The sequence below is a fragment of the Vigna radiata genome, chromosome 6 (assembly GCF_000741045.1).
Source record: "Vigna radiata var. radiata cultivar VC1973A chromosome 6, Vradiata_ver6, whole genome shotgun sequence".
Taxonomy (NCBI): domain Eukaryota; kingdom Viridiplantae; phylum Streptophyta; class Magnoliopsida; order Fabales; family Fabaceae; genus Vigna; species Vigna radiata.
In genome coordinates this window covers 9,467,392-9,483,753 of record NC_028356.1, presented here as the reverse complement: position 1 = coordinate 9,483,753, position 16,362 = coordinate 9,467,392, and the positions used below count along the sequence as shown (strand labels likewise).

Below are 16,362 nucleotides of genomic sequence, written 5' to 3'. Positions count from 1 at the left end.
GATGACGCTATTTGATTTTTTTTTAATAAAAGTGTTATAATTGAATTAATTATTTATTTATATAAACATTTGAATTAATTTTATTATTTTGAATGAAATTATTTTAATTATTTTAAATATTCTGTTTTAATTATTTTATATTTTTTGTTTTAATTATTTAAAATATTCTATTATAATTATTTTAAATATTTTGTTAATAAAAAAATTAGAATAGACATGGTTCGTACTCGAAGAGGTTCATCTTCACATCGCGTAGAGAGTTCTTCACAGGATGAGAGGTGGAGACCTACTGCTTCTGCTCGCAGAAGACGTGGAGCAGTTGAGTTTGATGTTCATGTTGAGGATGCAATTAAGGATCATGCATTTGTGGAGCATGATATTGAGCAAGAGAAGGATCATGAGGATGTTGCTGAAGGTGGATTTCCTGGATGTCCATTGCTGAAGGAGGATCATTGTGACGCATTACATTCACCATGTTGCTTATGCGATATGGCAGGGTCGGATAAGTGAAAAAATTTAATTTTAATTATTATTGTTTAATTGAAATAATTTGATATTAAATATTATTGTTTAGGAACGGGATGAGATCAAGTTGATCTCCCATGGGAAGAAGTTAAACATATTAGGATCCTGCCACGAGGGCATTAGAGACATCGTTAATGGTTCTGGTCTGATGTCTCTGGTGGGCATCTCCTATGACTATGTCGATAGGGGTCTACTGCTGACATTTGTAGAGAGATTTCATTTTGAGACCAGCAGTTTCCATCTCCCCGTGGGTGAGATGACTGTGACTTTAGATGATGTGTCACGGTCAGGTCTCCCTCAACACCCTCATTTATAAAGGAGGAAAATTCTAATAATATGCTAGAATTTATTTCAGAATTCATCCCATAACAATATTCATCAATTTAGACTATAATCACCTATAATAAAATAAAAAAATTAATACAAAAAATTTAAAATTTATAATTATATTATAAAATTATAAACTAATCTAATACATTATACAATTATAAATTTATTAACAATGTAATCAACTTTAAAAAAAACAAATTAAATAAACTTAAAGCTATATAACATTATTAAAAAAATTCATAAACATAAAATATCACGTATAAATTATATCTAAAAGATTATTAAAATTAAATATTTAAAATGCATTTTTCATATTAAAAAAATTAATAATTATAAAAATGTAGTTAACTAATTTTATTAAATTTTTGTATAAAACAAACCTATTTAAATAATATTAATAAAACAATATGCAAAAATATGAAACATTCGTAACAATTATTTTTCACCAATTACATATTATCTGATTATATTATAAATTCACAAAAATTACCATAAACTTAAATATAATTATAAAATAATAAAATAATAAGTAATATACTAAAATTTGTTATAAATGTCTGCATCTTGAAGAAACAAATCGCAGTGCTTCAGCACAACTAATTCAATTTTATCGGATTTCCACATTCGATTTGTATTCAGTATTTTTTTAAAAAATCGGTTTTATTAATTTTAATAAATCCTAGAAATTAATTTATATTCATTTTAAATTATATAATTACATTATAAACTGATACAAAATCATATATAATTTTAGAATTAATTAAAAACTAAAAAAATAATTAAATAAATATATTATTAAACTTTTATATAAATTAATAAACATTCTCATATTTTCATATCCGAACATATGATTATCGGAAACCATATCCGAAAATTTCATTTTAAGTTTTTTTATACAAAATTAGTTTTATTCATTTTAATATAATTATAAAATTATTTTTTATTAATTACAAATTATAAAATATATTATAAACTAATACATAAAATCAGAAAAAAATTGAAACTGATATAAGAAGTTTTAAAAAATTTAAACTAATATAAAAATATTTAATGTAAACCTATGTAAACCTGTGGAAAATATTTAAAATGTGAATGTATGTCCACATTGATATCGGATATCCAGATCCGAGAATTAGTACATCGGAAATCCACATCCTAGTTTTTATGCATCAGATATCCAAATCCGATGATATGTTAATCGGATATCCATATCCGATTTGCACATGTTTTCGTTTTATGCAAACATTCTAACTAAAATTAAATACCTCTCCTCTCTTAATATTAATACAACGAAGAATAAGAACATGCAAACAGATTTTAAAAAAAATATTAACCATCCATCAGCTATATCAATCGAAGCAGGAAGATGCAAACAAATTTTAAAATAAATACTAATCTCTAACGCACAAAATGAGCTAATAGGAAGAAACACCACAAATGACGCAGTTCAACTTACACTCAACAATCCTTCTGAAATATATATAAGCAACACTCATTACCTACAAAGTACAAAACCTCAAGCGAGTTGCATTTCAAAGATGGAGGGGTGTAGGGTTTGTTTATAAAGATGAAACACTATGCTGGAAATGAGAGAGTGCCGGAGTGGGGTGCATAAGTGGTATGCTGGAAATGAGAGAGTGCAGGAGTGTGGTGCAGGAGTGATGTAGGGGTGTAGAGTCAAGGGATGCAGGGTCAAGGGTTAGAGAGGTCAGCAAAATGCATGCTTACTGATTGGAACAAAATGGAGGTGGTCTCAATGCTGACACAGAAATTCACACTAATCAAAATATTAAACTCTTAAACTATTAATTAAATAAGAATATTTTCAAAAATTGGAGGTGTAGGATGAAATTCTTGGAGGTGCAGGATGAAACACTCGAAAATTTATAGGAAGAGACTTGACTCCAAAAGAACGGAGTCACCACAAAGCCCATAATTCTTGATTCAGGACCGAATCTAGAACAAGCAATTAATGTTCAATTTATTACTTTTTCGCCGATAAAAAAGGTTTATTAGTATTTATTTTGAAACAGGGGATGGATAACGTTTCTTTTACTTAGTTATTTATTAAAAGATAAATTATTATCTTTACCTTTCAAAAATATCTTCTAAACTTTTATCTATCTCAGAAAAATAAAATAACTTTAAAATTTTAATAACAATATCTGGATATAATAGATTATAATATAATAATACCCATCATATAAATAGCTGGTGATTAATTCTCGAAATTTATATATTTTCTGAATAATACGTAAAGTAATTTAAATGGACAATTTGAAGAATAGAATAAAATCATATATCAGATTAAGAATTTCATAGATATATTTATAAGAATGTATTAGTAAAGATAACAACTATGTGCATTATTAAAATAAAAATTCATCTTTATTTTTACACTCATTCAATAATTGTGAAATTTTTATAGTTATTGAAAATGTGGAAATGTTGTGCTATGGATGAAAAGTTGTAAAAGAAGAAGTGGAGGTTTTGATATAATAGTAATGACAAGAGATAACATGTTAAGCTAATGAAGAAAAACACAAACATAGCTGCTCAATTGAGCATGGTCCAATTCTGGACTTTGAAACACCACAGAAGAAATACTGTCTAAAGAGACATGGTGAAACAACAATGCAATGATTGAGGAACATAAAAATTGTCACTAATGATGTTTTCTTGATCTAACACTGAGGAAGATCTGGTGGTGGAGGAATCACTGACTGCGATGAACCAACTCCATTTTCTACCAAAAGTGCAGTTGCCAGACCCCAATTCAGATGTGAGTCTATGTGACAATGCAAGAACCAAATTCCTGATTTGTAACAAGGAAAGAAACCGAATAATTTGTTAGTTTGCAGTTCACATTAGATGCCTGATAATGAAGGTTTGTATAGATATGGAAGTTTTGTCCAAAGTGCTGAAAGATTGAGAACGTTTATAGGAGTAGATATGTTGGTGTTACCTGGATTATCAGCCACAAAACGAATGGCCACCCATCCTCCTGGTGGTGTTCCAATGGTGTTCCTCACAGGTGGGTCTACGAGGTTAAACCTTGCAGGATCTGTTGCTGGGTTGAAGTTGCCAAAGCCTGAACCAACTACAAAGAAGTGGAATCCATGAACATGCATAGGGTGGTCCTCAGTTGTTACTATGCTTGTGTCCTGCAGAACAATTTGCAGATGTGAACCATACTTCACCTTGAAGAGCTTAGTTCCTCTTGCAGGGGTCCATAGCCCTCTGGGTACATTTCCGGTGTAGTTGAATTGCAGAGGAGGAACTGGAGGAAAGTCTGTGGTGAAAACACCAGGAATCCCTTGATAGTAGGCTTGCATAAGGGATGTGGTGGTTGGAAGAACAAAGGAATTGTTGTTTATGCTGGCTGTGAAGCGAGTTCCATTTGGTCCTTGGCACCTTGGACTATTAGGATTTGTGCAGTTGATTAACCCCAACCCAACAACGAAATATAGGCTAACATCAACTCTTGTGAAGACATTGATCTTGGAAAGGCCTCTGATCCCTGCTGTGTATGCAGTTGCAGTGGCTGTGTCATTGAAAGCTGGTAAAACTGGCAGTATTGGTCTTGGAACCTGTCCGTTTCTTTTGCCGCAGCTAGCAGATTTGTATTCGAGGATTGCAGTGGTGGTTGTGTTGTCAAATGCAGCATTCATGGCTGTTTGATATGCACGTGCAGCCATGTAGTATCTTCCAGGTGTTTGATCGGCAGTGACAAGGACATTGATTGTCTGGCCAGGACCTATCATCAGGACATTGGTGGTGAAAGGCTTGGTGTAAGCTGCATCAGTAGCAACCACAGTCATCCTATGGTTGGCAATTGCGAAGAACAATTCTTGATTGAGTGCACTGTTGATTATTCTCAAGAGAATTGTCTCACCAGCATCTACTGGTACACGTACTGTTTCTGCATTGCATATTTGTTATATATTTTAGCCATGTGTGAATCATAAGAGAATAGAAATCTGCATGGAAGCCATGGCTCTGTAAGAATTCCAAACCTTGACTTGAACATCTGTAGAGATCTCCTGGTTGACCATTGATTGTGTACGCAACAGATACATTTGGAGGTGCTCCTGTGAATTGTGCCTGCCTTAAGAGAGCCATTGGATCCCTGTCAAACCATTCCCCTGTGCATTATCATGACACAATTGTCATTGTTTGAGAGAAATGAAGATTTCAGCATCTTTTGCAGTGGAAGAAACGTTTTATTATGGTGCAGAGGTAAATTATAGAAGTGAATTGAAAAGAATAAGTGATGGTTTTAGATATAAGTACCAAGAAGGAGGGGAAATTCTTTCTTAGGCATGGAGAATGGATAAGGAGAACCCAATTTTGGATATATGATGAAAGCTCCATAGACAGTGGCTCTTAGGAAACCAGTGTGAGCATGCCACCATAGTGTCCCCTCTTGGTTTTGGATTGTAAAACGGTATGTGTAACTCCCCCCTGGTTGAATGGGACATTGAGTCACATAACTAGGACCATCTGCCCATGGATTTCTCAACATCCTTAATCCATGCCTGATGCAAAACATACATGAGATTGTCAGCATGAAGCATTTCAATTTTCATGATTGTATCATTAGCATAATGGACTAAGAGATTACTTTCAAAAGAGAAATTGTTATGACAGAAATATGTCTTATGATGCTATTTACCAATGGATGGAGATGTTATATGGTCCAGCATTTACTACTTTGATTGCAATAGAATCTCCATCTCTTGCTTCCACAGTTGGGCCAGGAAACTGCCCATTCACAGTGAGTATATTGTGGGTTCTGCACAGCCTCTTCACTGGCGCAGTTTGAATCTATTTCAATCAAACATTGAAATTAGTAAAACTGATCAAATACTGTGTGATCACTACGTTGAATAGGAAACACTTACAACAAACTCATGGTAGTGATTCTCTGCAGCTGAAGCAAGGTAAGCAATGACAGAAAGTAGGCCAAGTAAGAACCAAGAGTAACATTGGATAGTCTTCATTGGTGCCATATAATTTGTCAAATGTAGTTACTCGAGTTATATGACATTTGGTCTAAGGTGCAGCTATTTATAGAATGATTAAACCTTTATTGTAACTTTGAAAGAGAACTGTTTTGGCCTTTATTTAATGAGTTAACAGTGTACTAAATAATTTAGGATTGTTAGTCTAACCACAGAGGATTTGGTGCACCCACTAGCGCAATCAACTGTGGAACAAATGCTAGATTCTGTGGTTTAGATATATCAGTTATAATATACTGCAGGGATTGTGTACTACAATACATCTGAAATAACTAATCACCTTGTCAAGATGACTGCTAATCATTACCCAGCTCAAACTAAACTTGTCTGAGAACAATGAAAGGAATGAAATTTAATCAGAAAGAAGTAAAAGCTAAAATATTTTCCTTGTCTGAGAAGGTAAGAATGAGACCACAATCATGAATGTAACTAAAACTATGTTAAACGTAGAGATAAAATTAGCAGCATCATGTTTTCAAAGAAAGGAATACACTATAAAATCAGTGATACTTGAGAAATTCCAATTGGTAAATTGGTCCTTTTCATGCACTGTTAATAAAGCAGGTTAAATTCGTACCCAAAAGGAAAAGGTCTGTGAAATCAGATAGTCTGTTGAACAATTCAAACGTCAACATGGTCCACACAACCATGCATTTTCCTAAGTTTATTTGTATGTTCTCACACTTAAACATAGGAGTACCTTCTCAAGTTGGAGGAAAACATGACAGAAAAGCAAATAAAAAAAAAAAAAAACATAAAAACTGAGCAGTTAAGGTCGGGTTGAATTTTGGTTTGGTTCGGTAGTGCAAAGAGTAGTTGTTCAGTGTTTAGTTGACTACCAAAGTTATTAGCTGAAACAGTGTTTTTTCGTTAGCTTTCTGAGAAATATGATAGTGGCATTTGTTAGTCCAAAGAAAAAAAGGATTTAACATCTTCACTCACTATTCATTATATAACCTGAACAGAAGTGTCAAATGGACTGAATGAAAGTAACTAAGGGAACATTAATTGTATAAACTGCATAATCATCAATCATAGTACAAATTTATATAATAAGAACAGCACTTTTACACAAGCTGTGTTTGTGTAACAGTATTATATTAAATGAAGCAGGTTTGATACGTTTACTTTGGATATTTCATTAGCAAAGGGTACCTGCAATGTCGTTAGTGTATTGATTGGCCACCCTATTTTCATGTATTAGGTAGGCTGCCACCTGACTTTGGAAGGATTCCATCAATTGTTAATTTGTTAAGTTGTAACCATAACCATTTTCAGAGTACCACGTGTTAATAAAACCATGTAAAAGCTATACATTACCTTTGTTTTTGTTGAATTGCAGCAACATAACACTAATGTCAACCCATGAATTTCAAAAGCTCAATCGATAAGCTTCTTGCAATTAATATTCATGTTCCTGTTGAATATAAGAGATAAGGACCAACCACAAGATTGGATGCTGCAAATCTGATAGCTTTTACTCCATAGGGTCGAGTGGATAAATCAAACAACATCTATCAAAATGAAACGAAGCTGGATCCTTTGAAAAGGAAGTGTGGGTAAGACTAGTTGTAAAAAGAAAAGCTAAGGTAAGCAATCAGAGCATAGAAATCGAGATTAACGCAAGCAAACCATAATCATTGGCAAAAATTCAGACCTTGAACTCATTTAAACATGTAAACAAATTGGCAGACTCATGAGCTAACGTTTTCTATTGAATGCTTACTTATTAGTGTGTGTGTGTAAATACTTCATTTTGTCCTCAATATCTATCTAATACTAATAAAATAAAATTTTATTTTAAATTATAAAATAATATTGGATGAATCAAACAGAATAGTAAAAATATTATTTTTTAGATTTAATTAAATTTTAAGTCCCTCATAATTTTTTGTATTTTCAATTGAATCTCTTTTTTTAATATTGGATACTTAAATTATTTATATTTTTCAATTATATAGTTGCAGTTTACTTTTTTTCATTAGTTGAATAATGTGAGTGTTATCTTGTCTTAGACTTATTTTATCTCTCATCTTGTTTTCTTATCTTTCAAAAAAGTGTTAAAAAAGTTATGTTTTGTGTTTAATAAAACAACAATGCATGTCATAAAAACCTCATAATTTTACACACGTGAAAATAAAAGAAGAATATTACCATATAAGATAACAATGATATCATCCACTAACGAAAAAAATTTAACTAAAAATATTTAATTGAAAAATATAAAAAAAATAATATTCAAAAGAAAAATAATAATAAAGATTCAATTAAAAATATTTAAATTTATGAGAGACTTAAAACTTAATTAAGTGTTCTAACTAACTCAACCAATATCTAAGAATGTGCATAATTTCTCTTGAAAAGCTAATTGATATGTTATTAAGAGATTATAATTATAATACCTTTTTTTTTTTAATTTGTAAAACATATAGAAGTCTTTTACGATCTTTTTCTATTGGACATGGTCCAATACTGTGCACTTAAGTCACAAAGGCCCAACTTCATGAGCAGTCCGTGTGCGTTGTTACGTCTAAGGGGTGAAATGCCTTCGTGGCATATCAAACAAATTGAAAGAAAGAAGAGAGAGAACGGAGCGAAGAGAGACGAGAGGCGATGGAGAGAGAACGGAGCGAAGAGAGACGAGAGGCGATGGAGAGAGAACCGGACGGAGGGCTGCCGGAGGAGCTCAGGCACGGTGGTTATCGGTGCCATAGAAGGCAAAAGTGTAGATCGGAGCAAAATAAGTAAGAAAAACGTAGCCTTTTCTTATTATATTGAACATCAAAAACACTGTTTCTGTATTTCTCATTACATCAAAGGGAAAGGGGGTGAACTCTATATATATAGAGTTCTAAGGGAAGTAAAACGGTAAAATAAACATATAAACAGAAGAATTGTCTTCGGACAGTTAAGAGAACTTTAAAGTTCTCAATACCCTCCCCTCAAGCTGGACGGTGTATACCGATCAGTCCAAGCTTAGGTACAATGGCTCCAAATCTGACGCGGTGTGGAAACTTGGTAAAGATGTCAACAAGTTGTTCGTTGGATCGGACGGGAAGAAGACGCAGAAGACCCTCTTGAATCCTTTCACGAACAACGTGACAATCAAGCTCAATATGCTTGGTCCGTTCGTGAAAACTCTGATTATGAGCTATGTGACGCGCATATTTGTTGTCACAGTATAGAACATGTACTCTAGATTCTTCTGTTTGAAGGTCTTGTAGAAGATAATGGAGCCACTGTATTTCACACAATGGCTGCAAGTGCCCTGTACTCTGCTTCAGTGGAGGATCTGGAGACAGTCCTCTGCTTCTTAGATTTCCATGAGATGAGTGAAGACCCAAGAAAAATACAGAACCCCGTGGTGCATCTCCTAGTATTAGGACATGTTGCCCAGTCTGAATCGCTAAAGGCCTTTAAGTGTTTAGGAGAATCAGCTGCAAAAAATAGTCCTTCAGATGGTGAGGATTTAATATATCTGAGAAATGTTGAATAACTTGATAATGAGAATTGGTGGGAAACTGCATAAATTGACTAAGGAGATTAATGGTAAAGCATAAGTCAAGTTTGGTGTTAGTAAGGTATAGAAGCTTCCCTATTAGTCTTCTGTAGGATTGAGGATCATCCAAATAGTTGTCTTCTTTGTATAAAGAGTTGGTGTCCTTTAGGAAGGGGGTGGAAGAAGGTTTACACCCCTGCATTCCAGTCTCTTCAAGTATGTCCAAAGCATACTTCCTCTGACATAGATGAATTCCTTTCTTGGACCTTACAACTTCAAGGCCAAGAAAATATTTAAGCTCTCCAAGGTTTTTAATCCGAAATCTTTTGTGTAAAAGATCTTTTATACAGTTAATTTCTTCCATAGAATTTCCTGCCAATACAATGTCATCCACATATACCAGTAAAGCAGTAAAACCTATAGCAATTTTCTTAGTGAAAAGTGAGTGATCAGATTTAGATTGATTGTAATTAACAGAAATTAGGTATGAAGATAATTTCTCAAACCATTGCTTACTAGCCTGTTTCAAACCATATAAGGATTTAGTTAACTTGCAAACCCATCCATCTTTGTTGGTATTAAGACCTGGGGGTAATTCCATATAGACTTCTTCATTCAAATCACCATGCAGAAAAGCATTGTCAACATCAAGTTGATGTTAGAACCAATTGTTTGTGGCTGCAAGAGCAATTAGAAGTCTAAGAGTGGTAAGTTTGGCCACGGGTGAGAAGGTATCAAGATAATTTATTCCTTCTTGTTGGGTATATCCCTTTGCCACTAATCTGGCTTTGTGCCTCTCAATACTGCCATCAGCTCTATATTTGGTTTTATAGACCCACTTACACCCTATAGGAGTTTTTCATGGAGGCAACTGAGTTAGGATCCAAGTATTGTTGTCTTGTAAAGCTTTAATCTCTTTATGCATAGCTTCCACCCATTCATTTTTTACCTTAGCTTCATTATAAGTCTTTGGTTCCCTATTGTTGGTGACAGTCATGGTGTATTTTGAGTGTTTTTCTGACAAATTGTCACAACATAACAAATTAGAGATTGGGTAAGGAGTTTTATGATCATTTTTCACAGATAGGGATTGATTGACCTGATGGATGTAATCCCTTAGATATTCTGGGGTCTTTCTGATCCTTTCTGATCTTCTATTTCCATGATTTTCCTGTTCATCAATGATGTTGTTGTTATCTCTGTCAGCAGAGGTCTGTTGTTGTTCTTCCTGGTTGAGAACATGTAAGCCATCATGTCTGTCTTCAATAGAAGGATGATAATCCCTTAGTGGGTCATCGAAAGAGTCAGCTTTCTCCTTTTCTTTAACAATTTCCTGTCTTTTTCCTTGTAGATTATTGTAAGGAAAAATACTTTCATGAAATATGACATTTCTACTTATAAAGAGTTCCTTGGTATTAATATCTAGCACAATGTATCCTTTAATACCACTCTTATACCCTAGGAAAATCCCTTTTCTAGCTCTAGGATCAAGCTTACTTCTGTTGTTCTCTAGAGTAGAAGCAAAGCACAAACATCCAAAAGGCCTTAGATCTAAGTAAGTAGGAGGTTTGTTATGAAGCATGTCATAAGGAGTTTTGTTATTTAAGATGGGTGAAGGCAATCTGTTTATCAGATAAAAAGCATGCCTAACAACATATGACTAATAATCCTTGGGTATATTAGACTGGAAAAGGAGACTGCGTGTAACATTAAGTATATGTTGATGTTTCCTTTCAACTACTGAGTTTTGTTCTGGAGTCTCAACACAACTTCTCTGATGATTAATACCATGCAAGTTATAGAAATTTTCACATTTGAATTCTAGTCCATTGTCAGATCTGATAGTTTTAACTACTTTATTGAACTGATTCTTGATCTTAATAATGAAGTTATGTAGTAAGTCTCTTGTCTGTCCTTTATTGTTCATTAGAAAAATCCATGTATGTCTACTATAGTCATCTACTATGGTGAGGAAATATCTATGGCCATGAACAGAAACCATGTTTAGGGGACCCCATATATCACAATGCAAAATTTCAAAACATTCAATAGTAGCATAAACACTTTTTGAAAAGGATAGCTTGTGTTGCTTAGCAAAATGACAAGTGTCACATACAAAATTAGAATTTATCTTAACATAGGGAAATTTTTCACATATGTGTCTAATAACTCTGTCTCCTGGGTGGCCCAGTCTAAGGTGCCACAGGTTTACATCAACATTCTTAAAAGAGAAAACAGTTTTCGGAGTGTGTCTTTGATCCTGTTTAGGGCAAGCTCTTAGGTAATAGAGTCCATTCCAAGAGTTAGCACATCCAATCATCTTCAATGTACAATTCTCCCTTATCTGACAATGCTCAGAAGAGAAAATTAGATTGCAATTCATATCTTTGATAAGACCTTTTACAGATATCAAGTTAAAACAAAAATCTGGTATATAAAGAACATTGAAAATGATAAAATCTTTGGTAAATTGAACTGTTCCAGCATATTCAGCAGTAAGAAGAGTGCTATTGGGTAATTTTATAGAAATAGGTTTAATTTTGTAAAAAGTGATAAAATTGTCTTTGTCATGTGTAACATGATCTGTAGCACCCGTGTCAATAATCCAAGAAAAATCACCTTGTTTATTTTTAGTTTCATTTCTCTGAACCTGATTAACTTTATGTGTGGGTGGTTCATCAATTTTATCTATCATCTTGAGTAGTTTATGCATCTGCTCAGGTGTGAAAGGATTGAAACTGTTACCATTGGTGATCTGTTGACCTTTCTGAACACCCTCTGATTCATTACTGCTTTGACAAGCATTGACATTTGTCCAATCATTCCTTTTTTCTTCTTTCTTATACCAGGGAGGATAGCCATGTTTAGAATAGCATTCGTCAATCATATGGTTCATTTTGTTGCAATATGAACATTGTTTTCCGTAACTAGAATTTCTTCCTCTGCCTCTGCCTTGACCACGAAATCCAGAACCTCTCCCTTGGTTTTTCCAATTCTGATCAGATTTCCATTGACCATTTCTTTCAGCAACGTTAGCCAGAATCTTTGTCTCTGTTGGAGTCTGCTTTTCCTATCTTTCTTGTTGGATGATAAGGGGGAAAACTCGATTGACATTAGGCAAGGGATCCATTAGCAAGATTTGTGTCCTAATGGTGCTGTAAGAATCATTTAGTCCCTTCAGAAAGCATATTACATGCTCGGCTTCCCTATACTTTAAGGAAACTTTGGATAAATCGCAACTGCAAGGTGTGACGCATGTGTAGGTAGGTATAGGTTTCAAAGATTCTAGTTCTTCCCACATGATTTTTAGATCTGTAAAAAATTGACTCACCCCCCTTTCACCTTGCCTGATTGAGTGTATATCTTGCAACAAGTCAAAGATCTTGAAGTAATCTCCCTTGGAAAACCTCTTTTTTAGCTCCTCCCACAAATCTTTAGCTTCTTCAACGTAAATCACACTTTCAGCAATGTGTGGTGATAGTGTCTTCGTTATCCATGATAAAATCATCATGTTACACCTCTCCCAGGCATCATAAACAGCATCAGTCTTGTGAGGTTTTTTAATGGTGCCATCAATAAATTTCACCTTGTTCTTGGACAACAGGGCTCTCCTCATGCTCCTGCTCCAGGAAGAGTAGTTGCTCTCGTTTAAAACTTGGGTTATGAGAGTGAGTCCAGGGTTCTCACCTGGGTGTAGATAACAAGGGCTTGTTGGGTTGGAAACTTGGTCAACTTGATCCATGGTAGAGGTGAAACTCCGGTAACAAGAAGGCCCAAGAATGAATCAAGAACAGCGCAAGAACAACGGAAGCAGAGCAGGCACTAGACCTGCTCTGATACCATATTGGACATGGCCCAATACTGTGCACTTAAGTCACAGAGGCCCAACTTCATGAGCAGCCTGTGTGCGTTGTTACGTCTGAGGGGTGGAATGCCTTCGTGGCATATCAAACAAATTGAAAGAAAGAAGAGAAAGAACAGAGCGAAGAGAGACGAGAGGCGATGGAGAGAGAACTGGACGGAGGGCTGCCAGAGGAGCTCAAGCACGGTGGTTGCCGGTGCCACAGAAGACAAAAGTGTAGATCGGAGCAAAACAAGTAAGAAAAACGTAGCCTTTTCTTATTACATTGAACATCAAAAACATTGTTTCTGTATTTCTCATTACATCAAAGGGAAAGGGGGTGAACTCTATGTATATAGAGTTCTAAGGGAAGAAAAACGGTAAAATAAACATATAAACAGAGACAGTTGAAAGAACTGTAAAGTTCTCAATATTTTCTTTTGTTGAATGAATAAACATCTAATAATATAGAGACGTTTCGCCTTCATTTTCATGTGAAAAAGTTGTAGAAGAGAGTTATTTCAAGATACATTCATATTCTTCATATTTCATTCCTTCTTTACTGGACTTTCTATTTTTTTTATTATCTCTCTCAATAAATAAATTTTAATGAATAAAAAATTCAAGTTCTAAAAATTTTAAAACTTAATGTTAAAAATTATTCAAATCACGACCTTAGTAATAATTTACTAGCTTTTAGGTTTTCATTATTCTTAAGAAGATGGAATTCAATTCTTAATTATCAAAATGTTTTTACAAATACTTTTCTTTCTGTTCTAACCACGTTAAAATGTAATATGCAGATCTTTTTCTGCTTAGCATCATTTGAAACCTAAGCTAATAAATAGGTTATAGCTCGCAACTTCATTATTCTTTTTTAATTATTCGTTGATAATGTTTATTATTGGTTCATGCAACTTACTGAAAGATATATTTCTTTATAATTATAGTCAATATTTTTTATTGGTAATTAGTGATAGTCAATATTCACTAATAATTGTTATTGACAAATTTTTGACGGTGAATAATTCATTGGAAAATCATAATTATCTAACAAATTTTTGTTATTTTTGACATAAATATATTGTCGATAAATCCATTTTTTTTAGTGTTACCCTTTTGTAGATATTTGAAGTTATATATGAATTGTTTTGTTATAGAAGTTGGGTTTGTAGTGGTTACAATGCAACATAATATTTTGTGTGTTGTCTATTAAAAAGTTTTCTTAACTAAACTTATAACTTTTAATTAAATAGTAAACGCTTAATTAAGCAAATCATTAATGTTAGAGTTAGAAATTTAATTAGTTATCAAGTATAATTGTATTCTCGCAGAGGAAGTGAATACTTAAAAAGCAAAATTTCGTATATTGTCTATTTGCGTAGTGAGGTGTTTCGACAGTGAGACCGAGGTTAACTGTATACTAAATTCTAGTCAAATTCTAAACAATCTCTCTTCCAAACTGTTTTGCAATCCAAATCCACTCTTTTACTCCTTTATACCATGTGGGAGGTTGTCTATAAAGTTGTCTATAAAATGTATTATGATGGTTAATTTAGTAGATGATAGATGGGTAACTAAAGGTAATTTTTGAAAGTACAAGAAATATAATTATTTATCTTCTTACCTTAGATTTCGTTGAAATAAGTTTTTAACTAATATCAATGTAATCACAATTCAAGAGTTGATAAAGATATTTTATCTATAAACATACTTCATGAGTTAATTCGTATCATCTTGATTTGGTTTTGATTTCTCTATTTTGTAATAAAATCGAGTCTGGTTCTTCTCCAACCCATGTCGAATATAACATGTTTAGAATCTTCTTCATGAAAAACCTGCTTTATTTAGATTGGGAAAATCATATGGTTTTATGAAATCATGTGCTATTTCTCGAATCCGTGGTCAATCCTATTTTCGATAGGAGTAGGTGACAATTGAATACAATTTTTCTCAGAATTTTCGTATCCGTAATAATGTGAAAAGAAAACCTAATTCCAAGAAGTTGTTTAAGAATAATGACATTGAGTTTCTTGATCTAGAGGTTGTGAATTACTATAAAAGTTATCATTTAACTAACAGAAGAAAATTATAAATGATAAAATAAATTAAATTCTTCTTATATAAACATTATAAGTTATAACTAATTTATACCTCAACTACTTTATAGAATTCTCATATTTAATATTTTTAAATGCGTACTTTAACTACCACAAACAGCTTGTGAAAGAATGTTTTCTTAAGTTCATGTTGAAAATTTATCCATAGGATTTTAATGCACTTCTAAAAGTATGTCAAGATATTTAATTAGTATTAAATTAGCTATTTATACATTTTGTTTTAAATTTTGGTCGGGTTAATCAGATTAGACCATTTTTATAATTCTATTTTTGTAGTTCTACAATTCCAATTAAGTTATAGAGAGTTACAGAATATTGAATTGCGTAGACAATAATATTATGTTTGAAAAAATGTAGTTATTTTTATAAAAAAATTTAAATATTTTATGATAAAGTATTATGTTTGGAAAAAAAAATTCAAAATAAATATAAGTAATATAATTCAATAAGATTAATTAAATTATTTAAAATTATAAAACTTTATATTTTATGTAAAAGGTAAGAAATTGAAATATTTTGCATTTTCAATTTTTTATTTATTTGTTTCTTGATTTGTTTTTGGTTGGAGTTTCGTTAGTTTGATAAATATTAAAATATTGTTGTGAATATATACTATTTTTGGATGTCAACTATTTTTTTTCTAATGTTGATGAGATAATTTTTATTTACATTTTAAGGTTTTTTTTTTATTGTAATCAATTATTATTTCTCGCTTTCCTGGCCAATTTCTGATAGATTAATTTTTGAACAAAATAAATTACATTTTTTATTACTATTCATTGTGCTTATTTTTGTATTGTAATGATTTTTTTTATCATTGATGATAATGTATTTATTTGTTAATAATTTATTAGAATTACTTTTTTGAATACCGACTACTAAAACTTGGTCAACATTAAACTGATATTTTTATTTTTGTCAGGAGAAATTTTTAAAGTCGGTAAAAAAATACTCAAACAATAATATCGTAGAAATAACACAATTATGAAAGTCTAAATAACTATGACCAACATTAACTGAAAA

At 32.5% G+C, this 16,362-nt stretch overlaps 2 protein-coding genes across 2 annotated transcripts; one reads left to right on the top strand and one right to left on the bottom strand.

The window, feature by feature from the left end:
• Positions 1–216: 216 nt before the first annotated feature.
• LOC106763401 lies at positions 217–841 on the top strand. Its single transcript, XM_014647598.1, has 2 exons — positions 217–492; positions 575–841. Exons 1-2 carry the CDS (start codon positions 217–219, stop codon positions 839–841), a joined length of 543 nt encoding a protein of 180 aa, XP_014503084.1.
• A 2,468-nt stretch (positions 842–3,309) lies between these two features.
• On the bottom strand, positions 3,310–5,913 carry LOC106763987 (laccase-3-like). Its single transcript, XM_014648177.2, has 6 exons — positions 5,760–5,913; positions 5,531–5,682; positions 5,149–5,393; positions 4,872–5,000; positions 3,821–4,777; positions 3,310–3,670 (listed from the first exon to the last, which is right to left on the bottom strand). The coding sequence occupies exons 1-6, from the start codon at positions 5,865–5,867 to the stop codon at positions 3,540–3,542; spliced, it is 1,722 nt and encodes a 573-aa protein (XP_014503663.1). The 5' UTR covers positions 5,868–5,913; the 3' UTR covers positions 3,310–3,539.
• Positions 5,914–16,362: the final 10,449 nt, after the last annotated feature.

Bases quoted from the DNA above. Each gene is read 5' to 3' on its own strand.
- LOC106763401 (XM_014647598.1), top strand. From the start codon at position 217: ATGGTTCGTACTCGAAGAGGTTCATCTTCACATCGCGTAGAGAGTTCT. The intron at 493-574 runs GCAGGGTCGGAT...ATTATTGTTTAG, and splicing joins CATGTTGCTTATGCGATATG to GAACGGGATGAGATCAAGTT.
- LOC106763987 (XM_014648177.2), bottom strand. From the start codon at position 5,867: ATGGCACCAATGAAGACTATCCAATGTTACTCTTGGTTCTTACTTGGC. The intron at 5,683-5,759 runs GTAAGTGTTTCC...TGATTGAAATAG, and splicing joins ATCACTACCATGAGTTTGTT to ATTCAAACTGCGCCAGTGAA. The intron at 4,778-4,871 runs GTTTGGAATTCT...TATGCAATGCAG, and splicing joins CTACAGATGTTCAAGTCAAG to AAACAGTACGTGTACCAGTA.